General features: G+C 35.0%; 3 protein-coding genes across 14 annotated transcripts; 1 reads left to right on the top strand and 2 right to left on the bottom strand.

Moving 5' to 3' along the window:
- The first annotated feature begins 337 nt into the window (after positions 1-337).
- LOC129578880 (protein anoxia up-regulated-like) lies at positions 338-12,323 on the top strand. 7 transcript variants are annotated; one of them, XM_055468105.1, is made up of 15 exons: positions 338-489; positions 729-918; positions 6,509-6,541; positions 6,843-7,110; positions 7,425-7,591; positions 7,747-7,862; positions 7,953-8,059; positions 8,804-8,980; positions 10,199-10,391; positions 10,484-10,593; positions 10,721-10,837; positions 10,915-11,055; positions 11,144-11,269; positions 11,334-11,403; positions 11,476-12,323. In XM_055468105.1, exons 2-15 carry the CDS (start codon positions 841-843, stop codon positions 11,927-11,929), a joined length of 2,157 nt encoding a protein of 718 aa, XP_055324080.1. In that variant the 5' UTR covers positions 338-489; positions 729-840; the 3' UTR covers positions 11,930-12,323. The 7 variants fall into 7 exon arrangements, with proteins under 7 accessions (XP_055324080.1, XP_055324082.1, XP_055324084.1 ...); XM_055468106.1 differs by having other exon boundaries at positions 431-508; XM_055468107.1 differs by lacking the exon at positions 8,804-8,980.
- Positions 12,309-14,584, bottom strand: LOC129578886 (tafazzin). The gene is made up of 6 exons (XM_055468136.1): positions 14,051-14,584; positions 13,725-13,853; positions 13,499-13,606; positions 13,082-13,191; positions 12,689-12,967; positions 12,309-12,601 (listed from the first exon to the last, which is right to left on the bottom strand). The coding sequence occupies exons 1-6, from the start codon at positions 14,187-14,189 to the stop codon at positions 12,563-12,565; spliced, it is 804 nt and encodes a 267-aa protein (XP_055324111.1). The 5' UTR covers positions 14,190-14,584; the 3' UTR covers positions 12,309-12,562.
- Positions 14,585-14,924: 340 nt separating this feature from the next.
- Positions 14,925-19,184, bottom strand: LOC129578885 (cytochrome P450 CYP12A2-like). 6 transcript variants are annotated; one of them, XM_055468131.1, is made up of 9 exons: positions 18,604-19,184; positions 18,485-18,532; positions 17,108-17,265; positions 16,938-17,043; positions 16,352-16,875; positions 16,001-16,279; positions 15,658-15,906; positions 15,335-15,585; positions 14,925-15,208 (listed from the first exon to the last, which is right to left on the bottom strand). In XM_055468131.1, the coding sequence occupies exons 3-9, from the start codon at positions 17,204-17,206 to the stop codon at positions 15,094-15,096; spliced, it is 1,623 nt and encodes a 540-aa protein (XP_055324106.1). In that variant the 5' UTR covers positions 17,207-17,265; positions 18,485-18,532; positions 18,604-19,184; the 3' UTR covers positions 14,925-15,093. The 6 variants fall into 6 exon arrangements, with proteins under 6 accessions (XP_055324106.1, XP_055324107.1, XP_055324110.1 ...); XM_055468132.1 differs by having other exon boundaries at positions 18,463-18,532; XM_055468135.1 differs by having other exon boundaries at positions 15,335-15,555; positions 18,604-19,177.
- Positions 19,185-19,309: the final 125 nt, after the last annotated feature.

Raw genomic sequence — 19,309 nt, forward strand, 5'->3', positions numbered from 1 at the left:
AATTTCCAAGAAAAATAATAATTCTGAATGGGTTGCGGTTGTCGTCGTTTGTTGTTGTCATTAGTTTTTCGGTTGTTCCGAGCGTGTGTGTGTTCTACACTCGCCAAAATGATCATTCAGTGAGTGATGCCTATAAACACATACACGTCACTGAATTGATGCTGGCTTGCATTTGTCTTGTAGACACATGAAGGAATTTTCACTCAATTTTTTATTCTTTGCACGAACGAGAAAAATAAATTGATTATCTAGCAGATCGTTTGTAAACGAAAAAACACACACCAAACCACCAATGAGCATGACCTTAAAATACATGTGCGTTTTTTTCTCATCGCCTAGTTCAGTTCCAAAAATATATTCGGATTTTTTTTTCCTCTTCGTTTTTTTTTCTTTCTTGGTTTCTGGCCGAAACGAATATCGAGTTTGATGAGAATTATTAAATGTTTCGGTCAGAGCAATTCCACCAGGCGTCGAGTGCGGAGCTTATTTGTGCGTTCTCAGTTGATTCGTGTGTTTATTTCTCTAACTCAAAAAAATATTTTTTTCCTTTTATTTTCGGTTTGCTGTGTGAAATATACTAAATATTTTTTTTTTTCTTAAAGTTCATTTTCAATGAACTGTAGTTAGATTTTTCGAAATTTTCTTTGCATTTTTCACCAATTTATATTATCATACGTTTTTTTTCCTCTTTTTCAATTTTCTTTTTCAAAACAATTTTTTTTCTGTAGAAGTGTTTGTGTGCGATTCGAAGGAAGTTTTTTGTGAATTTATACCAAAATTAATTGTTCCCTGTAATCAGAAGAATAATTTGCTAAACAAAACAAAAAGAACATAAACAAAATGGTTTACGAAAGTGATTTCTATACAACACGCAGACCGTATTCATCCCGGCCAAATGTGTCGTCATACTCAGTGACGGTAAGAGTCTCACACAGCATTTCTTTTTGGTTCATGTGCAATTTAATTTATGTGAAATTTTTTTTTATTCATTTGGTGGTTTATTCGTAATGTCACTTAATGCGCTAACCGATACTAAAAAAACAAACAGTAGAAGCAAAAAAAGGAACAAAAATTCAATGGCTTGGTTTTTATTTCGTTTTATTCTTGTATGTCAACTAATTATAGAGAGCTAGCTTGTTACTTTCTAAACCGACTAAATGAACTTAAAAAAAAAACGAATGTAATTGGTATTGATATTGTTATCGTAGTATCGAAGTAGTTGATGCAGTTATTCTTGGTTCTTAACGTGTCACGCCAAACGTATATTAAAAACAGTAGTTCTAAAAACTAATTCCGTTCATTCGACACATCTGATTCTACATCGTCTATCTATCTGTAAAAGCCGATAGTTTAAAATGTTTTCGTTTTTTATTTGTGATAAATGTTCGCTGCTCTGAGCCCATTTAGTCAGTCTAGATCAATAGTGTGGTATCAACAGTTTGCAATGTAAATTTCCCCCATAGAATAGGTCTTGTGAACCGAATTATGTGTGAGAGAGTTTGTCTTCGGTTTTTGGATTTTAAGAATGAAGAAAAAAAATCCTCTTTAGCAGCCCATTACAATGATGTACATAACATATATATTTTCTCACAAAACATACATACTCATAAACACATACATACAACAATCCAACAGATCGACACATAAATAAAGAGAAAATATTTCGACCCTAATCGGGCGATCAATATACGTGATATTTTCAATAAATACACACACACACAATTTAAATCGAGTGTGGAATACACACTATTTATATTTACGATGAAAAGGCGCTCTTTAGCGCGATCGCACTTTCGCTCTCGCGCGCACTCTTCTCCTCTTCCAATTCTTCTTCTTATTTTTTCAATTCATTCGAATGAATCATGGCATTATTTTCTGCTCTTATTCTTCTAATTTTTTGGCTGTTGTTGTTGTTGTGGTCGGTTCCTCAGTGTGTGTGTGTGTGTATGTATGTTTGTGCACATTTTGCTTATGAAAATGCCAGGGTTTAATAATAGCTGCAACTAACGCCTCTTCTTATTTTTCAATGTGGAAATTCTCATTTTCTGATGTCGTTCAGGTTTCAGTTTTGCCATAATATAGCCTAAAAATAGAGCCTGAGAGGCGAAACTTTTTCTATGAATCCACATATTTGCTATCACCGAATCATCGCCGCAATTTATTGCTCATTTTAGCTTGTATTTGGAAAGCATTCAAGATATAAAAATGAAAAATGGAACAACTATATGTATATATTTAATAGTTGAATATATATATATATATATATATAGTATAAGCCGACCACTTTTCATTCCTTTCAATAAGCAATCATTTCGGTTTTTAAATATTAGAGGTCATTTTTGAAATTAAACAACAAATGCGACGACATAAAATGAAGAAAAATTAAGCGAGCGCGCGCAGTTCTCTTCAACTAACTTTAGAAATCGTTCGGCGACTAACATGCAAAACTGAAATTTATTTTTCACTCACAACATTTTCATGCTGAAAAAAAAAATAAAACGTTTTTGGTACTCATAATCAAGATTTGTTGGAGCTTCACACAAAAAACAACAACCATAACATAAAATCGGCTAAAGCGAAATAATTATGTATAAGTTTGTCTGTGAAAAATGATTGAGTTGGGCCATTTCGTCTGATTTTCGTTTCGAACGGGAATCTCTTCTGTTTTTTTTTCTCTCTCTCTCTAAGATAAAGGAGGTTACAGATTTAGATAATTCCCAATGTGGCGAATACATGACAGAATATATAAATGAGTTCATTTTGAACGATGGAGCACACAAAATGATTATTTTTCTATCTCGTCTAGATGTGTGTTATTTTCTTTCTCTCTCTCTCTCTCTCTCTCTCTCTCTCTCTCTCGTTAAATGGAGTATAAGATGTCAAAGCGATATTCTATGATCCAAAAGTCTGTCCAAATGTCATTTGGATTTGAATCGTTTTCGAACAAAAAACTGTAATGATAATAATCGTTGTCACACACAACCCTATACATACATTATTCCAATATTAAACACTATACAAAAACCCCAAAAAAAATAAAATAAAAATAATAACCGAGTATGGTGGCTTCCACGGCTTGACGCTTGGCAATAGAGACATTGATTACACCAGATTTTTGTTATTACCAATTCAAAATCCCAATTGAACGATCGCTGATCGATTTCGCTCACCACACCTCTCTCTCTCTATTTCTATCTATCCCTCTCTTCCCTATTTGTATGTATAATTACAGAGACGCGATGTTGATTGGGAAAAAACGCCCTTTGTTCCACGTCCAAGCCTTATTGCCGATCCGATAACCGCATTCGGAAAACGTAAACCACGTAACGAAGAAAAAGTATCAATTTTGGAGCGAATCAATCGCGAGGGAATTAAACCAAATCAAGAAATACTCGATCGCCCTATCCATCCCTATATTTCGGCACGTGATGCAACTCGGAATCGTGTTTTGAGCGAAGTGCGACGCAGTGCAGATATTCGCGAAGGTGGGGGCAGTGCTGCCTTAATTACCGATAAATTTTCCATGGACAAAGTGTTGCCACGTTTGCACAACAAATCGCAAAATGCCACCAAAGATCCACATCGACAAGTTTTCTTTTACGAGCCATCCAAATACAACCACAAATAGAGCCTACACACACACACACACACACCCAATCCCAATAGCGAAAACACACTCAACGCGATTAGTTTAGAACGAAAACAATTTGACAAAAACAAAACAAAATTTTATACGAAAACTTCACACTTGTTGTACACAAAGACACAGAAAAGAAATTTTTCGAATACAGAAATTTGAAACAAAATAAGACGAAAACAGTTGTTGTTGTTGTTCTTGTTTTTCCAACCCTATCCATTTAGAAACCAAAAAAAATTTAACACCTTTCTCTCATTCTGATCGTTGTTTCTAAAAATACCGCTCAACACTTGCGGCCGAGTGTTTACGAATTTAGCAGAGAATTAATCAAAAATCTATTGCGTATTAGGGAAATTGTTGTTATGATTTTGTGCGAAATGAAAGAAACGAAGAAATCAGTACGCCGTCCTACTTTTATCAAATGAAAATTGAAACCTGTGGCCAAAATCGCCGCCATCTAAAATCCATTTCCAGCATTTTTTTCAGCATTTGAAATCGACATTGTCAGAAAAAGAAAAACAGATCGATTGATTGCATAGCTTTGCAGGTAATCAATGTTGTAATAGTATCATGATTGAAGTAGTATCTGTTCAAGTAGTAGGTAGATTCTTCCCAGTTTCTGGTCTTCTATATATATCTCTCTCTCTCTCTCTCACCTCTACTAATGATTTATCATTCATACAACATTTTCTTTAGCATATGACACATGATTGTTTTCACTTATGTTCCCAACGATAATCTATCTGACACACGAGCAATTAATCATAATATCTTTTTTTTAACAATGCATTCATTCTGGTAATTTGTAGTACATTTGCTAACGTTAAATTTCTAAACAAAATTATTATCTAATGGCAGAACCATGATTATAATTTTCGGATATGAAATTCCTTTATTTTTACACATTACGAATCACATATACAATAGACACAGGCTCACACCCACACACACACACGCCATGAATTATTCCTGACGATATGCTTTATTAAAGTGTAGTACACTTATTTGAATTGACCTTGCGCTCATAATATGTTGTTTTTAGTCACACTGATGATAGATACCCTTCTCAAAACATATCATCATATTCCAAAAATCTTGTTTGTTCCGAACTCAACCGATTTCGTTGATCCCCAAAAACCAAAACGAAATATTTCCATACAAACAGCATTTATAAATACATTCACAACATGTGATTGCAAATTGCAGCATTGAAACATAAAGCAAAAAAATTCGAAAACAAAATATTTTCAATTTGAAACGAATTTCTTTTTTCTCGTTAACGCTCTTGTTGTAGTTATGAAATCAGAAAAATGAAACAGAAATCAAATCTAAAATCAAATACCAAATCAAACATATCAAAATCATGGTGATGATTTACCAAATTTACTGATGTAGAAAAAAGCAAACCAAAATATAAAATAAAAAATAAACCAAACAACCCAACAAAACTCACCTAAATTTTGCATTGTAAAATATATGTGTATAATTGTTTACAGACTCCACGTTACTATAACGTATCAGACGCGTCCAGACCACGTACAGCTGATCAGCAATATTCTTATTCATACACTTCATCATCGTCAACTGTACGCGATTCAAACAATCCGTACTCCAGTCGCCCCGAACGATCAACCTATTCATCAACTACTGAGCGCAAAAGTGCTTCAGGTCCCGGCGGTTACAACTATTCAACTGACCGTACATCAACCACTGGCTCACGTCCTGGTGACTACAGTTACAGTTCAACCACTTCTGGTCGCCTGCCACATGGCACTTCTTATCGCCACTATTCATACCGTGTCTAAGCTCTAGCTCGCGCACTTTTTGTGCACGGCGCCCATATCGCGCGCGATGTTATCAATCAATGTGTTAGACGCAAATCAAAAAAAAAAAAATTCAACAAAAGAGAAAACTTTTAGTAAAATCATAGAGAAATTGGCTTTTTTTTTAGAATCATATGATTTTATATATACTTGTTAGATGCAAATCATTGCTTAAAAACTATTTACATTTGCTTTATTCAGGAACATTTACTAGTAATCTTTCGCAGAATGATAGACGTAGTTGTTTTTACTAATTTGTTGATGTAAACAGAGGAAAAAATGGCAGGAACATGAGAACAAATTGCATTTTTGAATGTACAACAGGAGATTAGAAAATTAACTACAATTAAAAAAAAAAAACCAATAACTCTGTACATAAAAGGGAAGAAACCAATTTTTTTCGGCATAATTTGTAATATGTTTATTGCTAATATGACTTATATTCAATAAAAAGGAAACATTTCGGATGCTCAATTGATCTTCACAAAAAAAAACAGTTTTTTTTTGTTTTCTTTGTTATTTGCTTGAACATGTATATTCTGTCACACTGTCCTTCCTTTCTCTCTTGGTCCATGTTAGTAGTGTTGATGGTTTAATTCCTCCCTCCTCAGCGGAACCAATTTCAGCTTAATGCAATACCAACCGCAAATTTTGAACTTTTCAGGTGAACACTGACATTTCACTTTGAAAAGTAACTCACCTACGTTTTTTTATAATGCTTTTTTTTACAAATATTAATGCACTTCAAAATGTTTGAATCGTTCGTTTTTTTTTCATATTATTTGTTGCATCTGTGTATATATTTAAAAATGTTCAATGCAACAAAAGACACTATCAAGTTACACTCATAAAAGACTTTCAATGTTTTTTTGTCGTGGCTGTTTTGTTATTGTTGCAATTGAAAATTTGCAAAGAAAGAGGTCAACTTGTGTTCAAGTGTCTTTTGTGAGTGTAAACAAAATGTAATTTGAACCAATAATTTGTTGTCTGACCTGAACCGCAGATTTGGCATACATTTGACTGATCAACGATTTTATTTTCATTGCAGTCACCCTTCATCACTGTTCCTACCGTCAGAAAGGTATGTTGAATTCAAGGCTGAATTGACCAAAAGCTACTCCTTCACGGAGGATCGCGTCAAGTTCATGTTCTATGTCTGTTTTTTTTATATCACACACCATCACCACTCATCCCATCATGCCTTACAACACATGACATTGATGTTTCATCCAATCATTTTCAATCATCGCATTACTCTCTCTCTCTCTCTCTCTCTCTCTCTCTATCCATCTGTCTCATTTACGCACACCAACACGAAACACCAAATGTTTCTCATCAAACTGTCTTGTGTAAATTCTAAAACTCGTTCAACTCATAATTAGGTCACTTATACCACAACCTATCCAATATATTCGACCTATCCTGTTGTGCGTCACCGATCAATACCTTATATTGCACACAAACGTTTGGTAACCGGATCAAGAATCAGATCATCCGTTACACCAGCCAGAACATCAGTAACGCGTATTGTTTCGGTTCCCACCTTCCGGGCAATAACGCCATTGCGTTACTCAACCCCTGTTCGTTATACAATTCCAACTCGTTTCCCAATAACACCGATTGCCGTTCTGACATCACCAGCCAACTACGGTTTGTATACACACACACACACATATACACTAAGTTAACTGTATTTCCTAGTTTTATTGATAGCGAGCTCTTATTTTGAATGCCGAATTAAGTCGATGCAAGTTGAAAAAAAAGAAGAAGAAGAAAATAGAAAATACTGTAGAACTCTTTTGGCTTCATGATAGTGTCCTTTTTGGCTTTCGTCTGACGGAAACCGCAGGAAGGCACAATACAAAATTGCTGCTTAATTCATTTCAATCTGCTAGCATAGAAGAAAATAATAGTTTGCCGTTAATATCCAACCAAATTTCTGATCATCATTCCCCCTACTCCAGTTCGTTCTTATACAACACGTGTCTCAACATCACCAACTCGTACCACGTTCAGTATCCGTACTAGACCATCCATTTTCGAACGCGAATACAAACGCATTGAAAACAAGGTTCGATCCCGTCCAGCTCACTTGTTCACTGATAGTTATTTGAATTCGGATTCAGTGCGAGTAAGTGTCCTTCGAAACCATAACCAAAATATGAATAAAAACCAGCTACACATCGCTCGATTTGTATACTAAATGTGATTCTGTGTACTAGATGTGTAGATTGGCTATGGTTTGTATGTGTCTAAACTGTTCTTGATTATTATTTTTTGACGCAGGCTTTTGATGATGCTACCAAATCGATTCGCAACGACACCAATACCTTGATGCGTAAGATCCATCAACGTGTTGAACGTGCTCAAAGCTGCTTGCCAGCTTCGTCCTACACTGCCAAGTGAGTTATAATTCCGTTTTATTCGAATGGAAGCTAAATATTAAATCAAAAATCGTAATAACCGCATTTTATGCTACATCATCGATGAAGGTATGAAAGACGTTATGGTCCCGACTCATTTGTGTCTCATCTCGTCGCACCGCTCAAAAGCACCATCTACAATGGCGTCGAATCGTGGAATCCACACAAGTACATCGGTATGTTATATAATGTGTATCAGTAGTGTAGTGTAGCATTTCAGATCAAACAGAATGAAAAAAGATTCATTTCGTTTCAGTCGACTCATTTCGCAAAGCACTGTTGCTTCGAATTAAATGAAACATTTGAGCTGATGACAATTCACCTCGACCATAGCACATTTTATTTAATTCAAAGCAACAATGTATTCAAACGAAGAAAAAAAAGAACAAATAATTTAAACAAAACACACATACATCGTGTACATGTTTCACATATTTCACATAATTTTGCACAACCATTGAACCATTTGAATTTCAACTAATCGCCACTAATAACATCGTATGCCTGTTTTACTATTTCATCACTAACCACTACGGGATTTGACGAACAATTTGCACGATAACTCACGCGGTTTTATTTGAAAATCAACGGCATCTTCTTACCCTAAATGAGCATCTTAATTGTCACATTGATAGTACCCTGATACATATTCGATCTGTTTGATTAATATACTCAAATACAAATTTTTTGTAATGTCTGTTTCCAATTTGTGATGTCAAAAACCAAAACTCAAAAATCAAATCGAAAATGGGATATGCTGGACTTTTTTCAACTGAACTCGATACAAAACAACCACCATCGCAATATCAACTGCTTCCAACTGATTCAACTGTCGCATAAACAAACAAACAAAAAACTATCCTCTGAATGTTGAATGAAACTAAACTAAAAAAAAAATAATCTTACAAAACATTGGTTAGGCAAAAGCCACCTAGCATCGGTTCGCATAGTCGGAAACAAAGCTTACAATACTCGAAGAGCAACAACAGCTTTCGATGATGATAAAGTACGCAACGATGTAAATCTGTTGTCCTATTACCTGAAAAATCGTAAAGCCGCGGCTGAAAACAAGGAACCACCTGTGGTTTTAGAATCATGTACGTATTGAAATTATTCAATTGGTGATTCGAGCAGAAGCTACGCAAATCACCCGTAGAAAAAAAAAACTATAAACGTTCTCATTGAACTTTTATATATTCGTTGTCGTTGTCAATTGAACTTTTTTTTTAGTTTTTGATTCGATTGTTGTAGACGATTTTATTTATTTATTTTATTTTTTTTCTTGAATTTTTCTTTTCTCAAAAGTAAATATAGTACATATATATGTTAAATATCGATCTTAATTGATTTTTTGTTGATAGATTTGTAGTCCATGTAGAATTTTCCATCCTGTCCAATACCGAAATTTTACTCTTTTTTTCGTTTCTGTTTTGTTTTTTGCTCCGTTATATTTTCTTTATATTTTCGATGCTTGTGTTCTAAAATTTTTAATTTATTTGTTTAAACGTTCTTTTTATCTTTAAGCTGAATGTTCGTAGGGATTTAAAGGCGCCAGCACAGGACAAGGCGCAACAATGGAAGATCGTCGTGTAAAAGAAAAAAAGAGAATCTAAATTTTACAACGTTCATTCATACCTACATATGATATGTGTTTCCATTATTTTATTTTTTTTTTGTTGTTGCTGTTTGTCCCCCTTTTTATATCTGTTTGCAACCGGTTGAAATTCTCATGCTGATGGATAAATTTGCTATGATGAAATCAAAACAAATGTGCGAGCGAACCTTATGAATAATTATTCTTTTTTTTTTTGAAAAACCAACACAACATGATTTCAAAACCAAGAAGAAGAAAAAATTTACAATAAAGAATATGAAAAATGCCACGATTTAATCCAACAAAATGAACAAAGAAACGATTTTTTTTTATTTCTGCTATACACTAAAAATTTATGTGTTTGTACATATATTGCAACGAGATAAATATTAATTGTATATAAATTATTCACTAATAAAATACGAACGTTTGTTTTTATTGAATTGAGCTGATGTGCAAGCATTCTCAATTGAGAGAAAAATAAAACAAAAGTAAAGAATGCCGACAATGTTATGTTTCAATATTTGGCCGTCTTTGTTTGTTGATTATGAATGCGAATGCTAAATATTTAAAAAAAACTGTACAAAAACTACACGACCATAAAACACACCTACACCCACACCCACACAAAAACACACATATATAAACCACAAAAAATAGCCAATTTTACGTAGTGGGTAAGTTAAAAATCATTCATCTCCGTTTGATTTTCAACCTTTAGCTAAATTAGACCCAATGAGACCTTCACGCAAATTCACGGCTCCCAAAGGTGATGACGGAGCCTGTGACGATGAATTGAGAGAGAAGCAAGTATTGAGAGCTCAAAGACTTCAAGCATTGGCCGAGGAAACGTTCGATGAGGACGCCTTTGCCAAGAGAAAGAGCGATTTTGCATCAAAACTTTTGGACGACGAGTACGTTTTTTTCCCTTTTTCTGGACTTTTCAAACGAATTTAGTTGTGTATTGAAAACAAAATAATTTTTAAAAAATCCATTTCAAACTTAGGTCAGTCAAATCGAAAAAGTCAGAAAAACAAAAGCAAATCGAAGAAGAGGAAGCCGAACGCTTGAAAGAACAACAACGCCAAGAAGCCGAACGAGCACACAAAGAAGCTGGTAATTTCAAAATTTAATTTGTTAAATTTTAAATAAAAATTCAAATCAATATTAGTAAGGATTCTTCTGAAGTTTTTTTATTTGAAAACATTCTAATTGGCTTTGATTTAAAAAAAAAAACATCTAGAGCGCAAGCGAGCCGAAGCAGAAGAGGAAGCTCGCCAACAGGAGCTTGAAAGACAAAGACGTGCAGCTGAAAAAGAAGCTGAACGTGAACGTCAAGCTAAACTCGAGCGACAGGCCGGTGAGTCCCGCTTTATGATCTATTCACGAAAAATGATCATAAATTTCTATAATATTCCATGATCAATCCTTTCGCAGAATTGGAGAGACAAAAGGAAGAGGAAGAAAGAATTGCCGCCGAAAAGGCTCAACGCGAGCGTTTAGCTGAACTTGAACGTCAAGCCGAACTCGAAAGACAAGTTGAGCTTGAGCTACAAGCTGAACTCGAAAGAGAAGCAGGTAATATACATTTTTGACGCTTTAGCATTTTGCTCGAATTCGTTGTTTTTCAACTAATCTTTTTTTTTTCTTCATCGTATTATCATAGAACTTGAACGCCAACGCAAAGAGCAAGAAGAAAAAGAAGAAGAGGAACGAATTGCCGCCGAACAGGCTCAACGGGAGCGCTTAGCTGAACTTGAACGAGAAGCTGCACTCGCACGACAGGCTGAAGGTATGTGTTCCAATGTATGTATATTTTGTCACAGATTTACTAACCAAATTGAATAAATTCCCAGAAGCCGCACAGGAGGAAGCATCTCATGATGAAGCCAGTGAAGCCGAAGCATCCGCTGCAGAAGAGTCACAGTAATTTTTAACCATCTATCTATTGAACGTATGAATATGATAACTTATGATTTGGTTTTATCGACAAAACAGCCACGAAGAACCTCTTTCCGAATCAGACATCGATGAGGAACAACTTCGTGCTGATCGACAAGCTGAAGAAGAGAGACGCCATCAAGAGCAAAAGCAACGTGAAATTGAAATGGCCCGATTAGCCGAATTGGAAGAGATTGCTCAACAAGAACAAGAAGCTGAAATTGCCAGACAGGCTGCTGAGCTTGCTGAACTTGCAAGACAACAGGAAGCCGAAGCTCGCAAGCAACAAGAGGAGGAAGAAGAAGCTGCCAGTGAAAGTGCCCAGTCAGCGGCCGAGGAAACAAGTGAAGGACCACAAAGTTCAAAATACGCCGACAACGATGATATCGAAAATGATGATGACGTTGTCATCAATCACGATACAGTTGATGTTACTGACGATGACGCCCAATCGGTCGGTTCAAATGACGCCGAAAACTCAAAATATGAAAGTGAAGAAGAAACAGAATAAATTTAGGTGTTGATTGTTTTTATTTTGTTTGGAATGTCGGTGCTTTCTTTGCATTAATTATAATTTTAGAAAAAACAAACATCACTTTTATTATCTACCTACAAAATATACAGCATAAATTCACTTTCGGTTTATTCGATATGATTCGATTTAAATCGTTTTTTTTCATGTTTTCATCGAAGCAAAATTTAAGCTTTTGCTTTTTTAGTTTAGTATTTCTTTCGCTTGGTATTTCTTTTTATTTTCATTTCTCTCTCTCTCTCACTCTATCTCACCTTTTTGTCCCATTGAATTTAATGTTGTAAACGACAAAAATTTAATTTTAAAAAAATAACTACATATACAATAAAGAGCAAACAGAAAATGCAATAAAAAGATATAATTGGATAAATAATTATTGCTTTTTATTTCAATTTTTAAAAAATATTTTTCGATTTGAAATGTAAATTTTTCCCCGGATAATTTAACGTTTTTTTTTATACTATACACAATTTGAAAAAAAGAAAATATAATTCGTTTTGACCTAGGAAGCTGTTGTACATCAGGCAAACTTCATTGGACAGGTAGAGTTCATTTGATCGAGCGATAAATACGTTTCACACAATTCGGATAGAACTGAGCATACCACCTATGCTATACCGCATGTAGCTTTTCGGTTGATTGTCGGAGAATCTAGAAAAAAATGAAGAGAGACTCGGTTTTATTCTTGTTCCAATGTACGGTACGAAATAGGTCAATTTCAGTATTATGGAGACTTACGTTCATTTCTTCCTGCAATCGATCGGTGATAATTTTTCGTGCGATTGGCTCTGGTGTATTTTTCGATCTTAGGCTACTAACTAAATCACTTATATTAATCGGTTGACCCACGTTAATAGTAATTTTTTTCCCGAATTTTAATATATAAGGCGGATAATTCGGTAAAACAGTGTCCATGCCCTCATGCCAAATTGGAACAATAATTGGCATGACTGGTGATTCGTAAATCATTCGTCCAACACCCCATTTGAATCGCAGATTCTCTTTGGTCATATTCACCTGTATTGAAGGAAACAGAAAGTTGGACATAATTAGTAAACATGCTAATTGATGGCACCAACATGTATGTATGCATAACATTAGTCAACATTATAACATTGACACATAATTCACCTTTCCTTCTGGAAATACATGAACCCAATCGCCGATGGCCAATTTTTCTATGCACAAATCAACGGCCTGTTGATAAACACCACCACCACGTATAACTGGAATACATTTGCCTGGATGACCACAACGATGGTGACCACGACATGAAACAAAAATTTAGCAAAATTCACATAAACTAATCATTTTAAATGATTCATCATATTTCACATTTAGTGGTAGCAAATGCGTGAAAAAAGCAGTGAGTCTTTTTTTTTGAATGAAATAAAAAAATATTTTGATTGAAATTAGGACGGAATATCTGTGACCCAATTTCTCCACTATTTTTAGTCATCAATGCAAACAAACAAAAACCCACTGCAGTTTGCACATTGCATTCACAAAATTGTTGTTACACACAAGCATTACACACTAAATACACACCAGTCATAAAAAAGTAAGAATGATATTTCCTGGTAAAGCATATGTCATGAGCCGCTAACGACCATCTGATTTTCTTAAAATTACAATTGTGCCGAATGGGTAAAATCCCTGAAACGAAACAATGAATTCACAATTAACACAATGATCGTTAAGCATGTTTTTCTGTTGCACTGCAAACGCACTATGACAGATGACTCATAGTTGAAGTCCATAATGAAACGCTTACCCCAAATACCCGGATCATCAAAACATGAATGATGATTTGATAAAGTTAACAACGGTATATGCTCTGGTTTTGTATCGATAATCGAGGCGAGTATCTCGTTATTGTATATTCGTGCACGATTGAACCAGGCTGCAAAATAAAGGAAACCATTTCAATTACAACGCAATGAAAAAAACGTAGAAATAACTATGTAGCACGGTCATATCATCACACAAACACACACCTAATTCGATTAAAGTGTTGTAAATGTGTACTTTTCATTCATGAAACCGTTGATTTTGCTCGCACAGAAAAAGAAAATTGTTAAAAGTGAGAAAAACACGTACCTGTGATAACCTTGCTCAAAAATCCAACCGTGGCTATAGTAATACTGCTGGCCAAATGCCACATAAGTGTTGGCCGTCGCAATTTTTGGAATATCCATTCGATACTTTTGTCGATTTGTCTAGCATTGTTTCCAGCCATAGTGTGTCAACTTTATCTGTTTGATTACTAAGATTTGTTAATAAAGTGGCAGCATACTTTGTTCCCAACCACATTCAGATGTTGTGTGTGTGATTTTTTGTGAATATATTCTCTTTTCGTGCTTAATTTATTTGTTTTTGTTGTACTTATATAACGCAATGCATTATATAAAATTTTAATAATAATGGCATTTGGAATAGTTTACAAAATTTAACTCAAAATTTGACTTCCATAATTTTATCATGCTATCGGAATTTATTTTCTCTTCTTTATGTTGACACACCAAGTCAAGTGTTCGGCTTTAAATAGATATAAATTGCTTGAAACTAAATTTCGGAGTGATGATTCTGTGAACACTATGACATTTACCATCCTTAAATCAATTAGAAAACGAAACGTCAAAACGTATATTTTGTATGTCAAATTTTCCCCCCTCCCCACGGTGTGGATTTGAAGTACCCAACGTGTGTGCGTGTGCGTGTGAGTGTGTATTTGTGTGTCTCTGTACCTTAACAACTATGTCAAACGTACTTTGAACTGCTCTACTTACGGTTGTGGCAACTGCTGCTGCTGTCGTTGTTGTCTCTGCTGTTGCTCTGTGTGTAATAGAAACAACATGCAAATAAAAAAACACCAACGACAAAATTTACAACGTTTCTATGGATTCTGTGGAATGGTTTTTGAATTTGAGCTCAAAGACAATTTACAAATAACAACAAAGAAATACAAAACGAGTTACACTTTAAACATATGTACTTTTAATGCTTTAAAGTATGTGTGTGAGTCATTTATTGCAACAGCAACGGCAACGAAACATCGTTTCAGCTGCAAATATTCCCCATTGGTAACTGAATAATTGACTACAGCACGTCTTGTTTTTTTTTTCTTCTCATCATTTTTCATTTCATTGATCGGTATCAGTGAATTTGAATTTAATATCTTCGTCCGGCGCTAGAATGATGCTCGTATTATACTTCAGTGGTCCATAATGATACTCAATATTGAACTCGCGAATGATTCTGCAGAAAATAAATAAAATTCCGAGCGGAAATGTAAATGATGAGTTTTGATTTGCGTTTTCATTCTATTTTGGTTTTTCTCTATCTCTCTCTCCCGAAATAAAAGCATGGATGTAATGGGCATACCTTGAAAGTAATATGAAAATTTCCATTTCGGCGAATCGCCGACCGACGCATGATCGTGGACCGAATCCGAATGGTAGGTACACGAATGAATTGTTGCCGTGCATTTTTGATTCATCATATAGAGGGTCGCCTTTGATCCAACGCTCCGGAATGAAATCGTCAGTTTTTGGAAAATAGTCGGGGTCATTTTGTAAAACAACGGTTGCCATTGCTACTTCCGTCTGTTTTGGAGAGGGAGATAATGAGACACACTGAAATAACTTTCGCTACAAATATTTGCCGAAAAAAAAGAAGAAGAAAAACCGAGTGAAACTTTCACTTACACCTTCGGGAACACGGTAGCCATTTAGTACGATGTTACGGCCGGTTTGCCGAGCATTTCCAGCTAAAACTGGACTTATACGAAGTGCCTCTTTTAAAACAGCTCTCATATATGGCATACTATTCAAACTCTCCGGTGTCAATTTCGTTGATTTGGATGGCAAATATTTGAGCACCTCTTCACGCAATCGAACTTGTTTATCCGGATTCTTTGCCAAGTGCCACAGACAACTCACCAGCGCTGCTGAAGTCTACGCAAAATATTTGGCAATTTATGTTTCAATTTGTTTTTCTGGTTTGGTGAGAAAAAAAAACTCAAAATAGCAACTATAAATTGAATCTTACAGTATCGACACCAGCTAAAATCATATCGAAAGCCATAACGATGGCAATTTGTCGATCGATTAGCAATAATTTCTCGAGTACACCTCGATCGTTTGCATTGATTTTTGAGCGATCTTCTGCATCCAGTCGTGCTACAGCTTTGTCAATGTAATACATAATCGTTTCCGTCATTTGATCAAACACATTCATCAACTTGTAGAACTTGGGCGTTTTGTAGTACTTCCAGAATGATACGGCTACATCAAGCTCATAAGCCAGAATGAAAAAGTCTTTAACACTCTAAAAATGGGAAAATGAGTGTAAAAATTACACAAAGTGCAAAGAAATGAAAATGTTTTTTTTTTAATTTACATCGATAATAACTCGACCATGAACATCTTCAGCGTTCTCCAGAATGCCCAATCTTTGATCGAGCGCAATCAAACCGATCGATTCGAGTGCCCAACAATTTAATTCGTGACCAAAATTGGATGGCATCTCCATAGTTTGTGTGTTACGGATTCTTTTCACTTTATCCAAGAATTCACATGCCACTTGATCCACTTTTTCAACGTACATCTTAACGGTCTTTGGTTGAAGCATCACCGGATTCACTTTCGATCGTACGTCAAGCCACTTTTCACCGTGTTCGCTCAATAAACCGCCGGTTTCACCAAACACTTCCGGTCGCATTTTTTTCCGATAATATTTAAAGGTTTCTAGGCCACGACGCTGGGGAAGTGGGCCCTCTGTTCGAAACACTTTTTCAAAAATGCTTGGCTTGAACGTAAGTACAGTGTCTGCTCGTCCCAATAGCCCAGGTATGCGAACAACATCACCGAAATCTCTTCTCATTGCACGATGCATATCGACGATTTGCAAATCGTGATATTTCCCTTAAATAAATTTGATGTTCACGCATAAGAAATGAAGAATTGGTCGGAACAAATTTCTTTACCTCCAGGTGAAAATCCTCGTAGTAATTCATATTTGCTGGGTCCTGGCATTCTTTTATAAGGTAAAGCTGTTTCCCATTCTGCATCCAAATTTACACCGACATCAGCCTATGAATAAACAGAATTCGTGTACTTTCTTTTGAATTCGTCAATTTCAAAAGTTCGACCATACCTTCGACTCGATTACTGAGCTCACTTGGCGAAATAATGTCAAATTGACCAATGATTTGTGGCCATACAATAGACCAATTCGTGATTGAACAGGATACATTACTGTCGATTTTTTTTTCTAACCTTTACCAGAAAATCATCCACTACACGCGACAGTAACTGAAATGAAAACGATTTTGAAATATTTAGTTTCAACAGTTTGACTTCATGACGATCAAGCTGCTCGATGATGTTTTCAGATAAATTTCTATGCAATTATTCTATTCCTTCAATTGAGTGGCCGCGAATAAAATAGACTGAATTCGAACAAATCTTATCCATAAGTTGTTTGAATTCAGTCCCGATATTTTTTCAGACATCAATTTGGTTCATTATGTTTCACTTCGATTAAAGTAAAAATGCACTATACACTGTTCCAAAGTCGATTGGAATGACCATTCACTTTAATGGTGGTTTTGGTTGTGATTCAATTTTTATAAATGTATGAGAACTAATCGATAAAGTATGCGAATTTCGATGTGGTGATAACACCAATGGATCGGATCGAGCTCACAAAATACTGTAGAAGAATCGAAAAAATGTCTTTAAACTTTCCCATCTTGCTTATCAGTTAAATCATATGCAGCACTAAAACCAAATCACAACCAAGACCACGATTAAAGTGACTTGAAAGCGTATCGTGCATTTTCGCCCAATAAAAGTGAAACATAATTTCTTTAGTCAACAGCTTTTTAATGATTCACTTTCAAGCAAACAGAATTAATATTGCACTTTTACGCCTATGTTGCTCCAATTCGCTTATTTTTATCCCCATCCACTCAAATTATACCAAACAACAACAATTTGATCTCGTCTTATGGAAGTATTTAAATTAGTTGTAAGGAATATACCAACGATATAAGCCACACGTAGGCAAAGTGCCCTTCTTCATCTCAACTCCATTTAAAATTTTAATTGTATGTTGATCGGATTTTCAAATCATTTGATTCAAGCGATTTGTAAATCAAATTCCCTGCGCCGAATAATTTTCGACTAATTTTGAACTTGGGTTGATTCTACTCGAAAATGTTGTACATTCAAAAAATCTGAAGAAAACATTTCAATTCTCATCGATTGTGTAGAACAACTTGAACTTATATCCAATTTTTTATTTGATTTTGAGGCAAAAAAACGATGACGAACGAACACGTTTGGTAATGGCTGAATGGATATTTTACACCGGCTTTGTCGACCTTGATGAAAAGTCACATTAAAAATTGTACAAAATTCGTATCACCTAATATCTTAATTAGGTGTATGTGAAGAAAAGCAACGATCAAGGAATTCCCTAAGATAATTTAATTAATTCTTTCTTACTTTTCTCTTCTCTTTTTAATACCTTTCCTTCAATTTCTTATCCAATAATCCAAGAATATCCGAATATTTGCTTGAAGATCAGAACAAAAATATAAAGATTTTATTTTATGGATAGAAAAAGTTGGCAAAAATAAGTCTTACCGTCCAAAATTACGTTCAAGTCGACGATATCGGATGTTTGCCGATCAATTTTCTGCACATACAGCATAAATTGGACAAGAAACAGTGATTCTACATATTTTTGACAGAAGACCAAGCCAAACTCGATTTTGTTTACGATCAAGCCGATCATGTATCAACAGCAAACAAAGAATTCATACACATACAGCGATTTCCGTGTGTTCCTTATTCTTATTCCAGATTTTGGTTTCTTCTTTAAATACGTTCCAGAATAGTATTTAAAATGAGGCGAGCTTTGGTAATTTGATTTTTTCCCAAGAATTTTGGATAAAACGATGAAATTTTTACAATATTTTCATTTAAAAAGTGGCCTAGTTTATTGCCTTAGTTTGAAAATAACCGCAAATTTTCCATAATAAATTTAAATGGGTGTTTTTCGCCGAGAAAATCCGTGTGGTATGAATCGAATTCTTATTGAGAAATTTTTCAGCCGTGAAAAAGCGCACAACAGATGGCGCTGATCATTATAGCCGATTACCATTGTTTACATTTTCACAGCATTTTCTCGATTTTTCTAGAAAATTTATCTTATGGACCATGCGAGTAAAGAGTAGATTATAACAGAGATGGAGACAAAACAAAATATCCACTGTGTTCCCATTGAAATGTTTATATTTTGAAGACGCTTTGATTCGAACGTTCTGGAACACATAGCGGAAAGTTCAAT

The sequence above is a fragment of the Sitodiplosis mosellana genome, unplaced genomic scaffold (assembly GCF_009176505.1).
Source record: "Sitodiplosis mosellana isolate CC-2019 unplaced genomic scaffold, AAFC_SMos_1.0 Smas_scaffold_6226, whole genome shotgun sequence".
NCBI lineage: Eukaryota > Metazoa > Arthropoda > Insecta > Diptera > Cecidomyiidae > Sitodiplosis > Sitodiplosis mosellana.

Excerpts from the sequence above, each read along its gene's own strand:
- LOC129578886 (XM_055468136.1), bottom strand. The coding sequence starts at position 14,189 with ATGGCTGGAAACAATGCTAGACAAATCGACAAAAGTATCGAATGGATA. Across the intron at positions 13,192-13,498 it reads TTCTTACTTTTTTATGACTG|GCAAATGTATTCCAGTTATA; the intron begins GTGTGTATTTAG and ends GTGGTCATCCAG. Across the intron at positions 12,602-12,688 it reads GATTGCAGGAAGAAATGAAC|ATTCTCCGACAATCAACCGA; the intron begins GTAAGTCTCCAT and ends ATTTTTTTCTAG.
- LOC129578885 (XM_055468130.1), bottom strand. The coding sequence starts at position 17,206 with ATGTATCCTGTTCAATCACGAATTGGTCTATTGTATGGCCACAAATCA. Across the intron at positions 16,876-16,937 it reads ACGAGGATTTTCACCTGGAG|GGAAATATCACGATTTGCAA; the intron begins GTAAAGAAATTT and ends AATTTATTTAAG. Across the intron at positions 15,586-15,657 it reads GCTACCGTGTTCCCGAAGGT|TGTGTCTCATTATCTCCCTC; the intron begins GTAAGTGAAAGT and ends AAGTTATTTCAG.
- LOC129578880 (XM_055468105.1), top strand. The coding sequence starts at position 841 with ATGGTTTACGAAAGTGATTTCTATACAACACGCAGACCGTATTCATCC. Across the intron at positions 7,863-7,952 it reads GCTTCGTCCTACACTGCCAA|GTATGAAAGACGTTATGGTC; the intron begins GTGAGTTATAAT and ends TCATCGATGAAG. Across the intron at positions 8,060-8,803 it reads GAATCCACACAAGTACATCG|GCAAAAGCCACCTAGCATCG; the intron begins GTATGTTATATA and ends AACATTGGTTAG.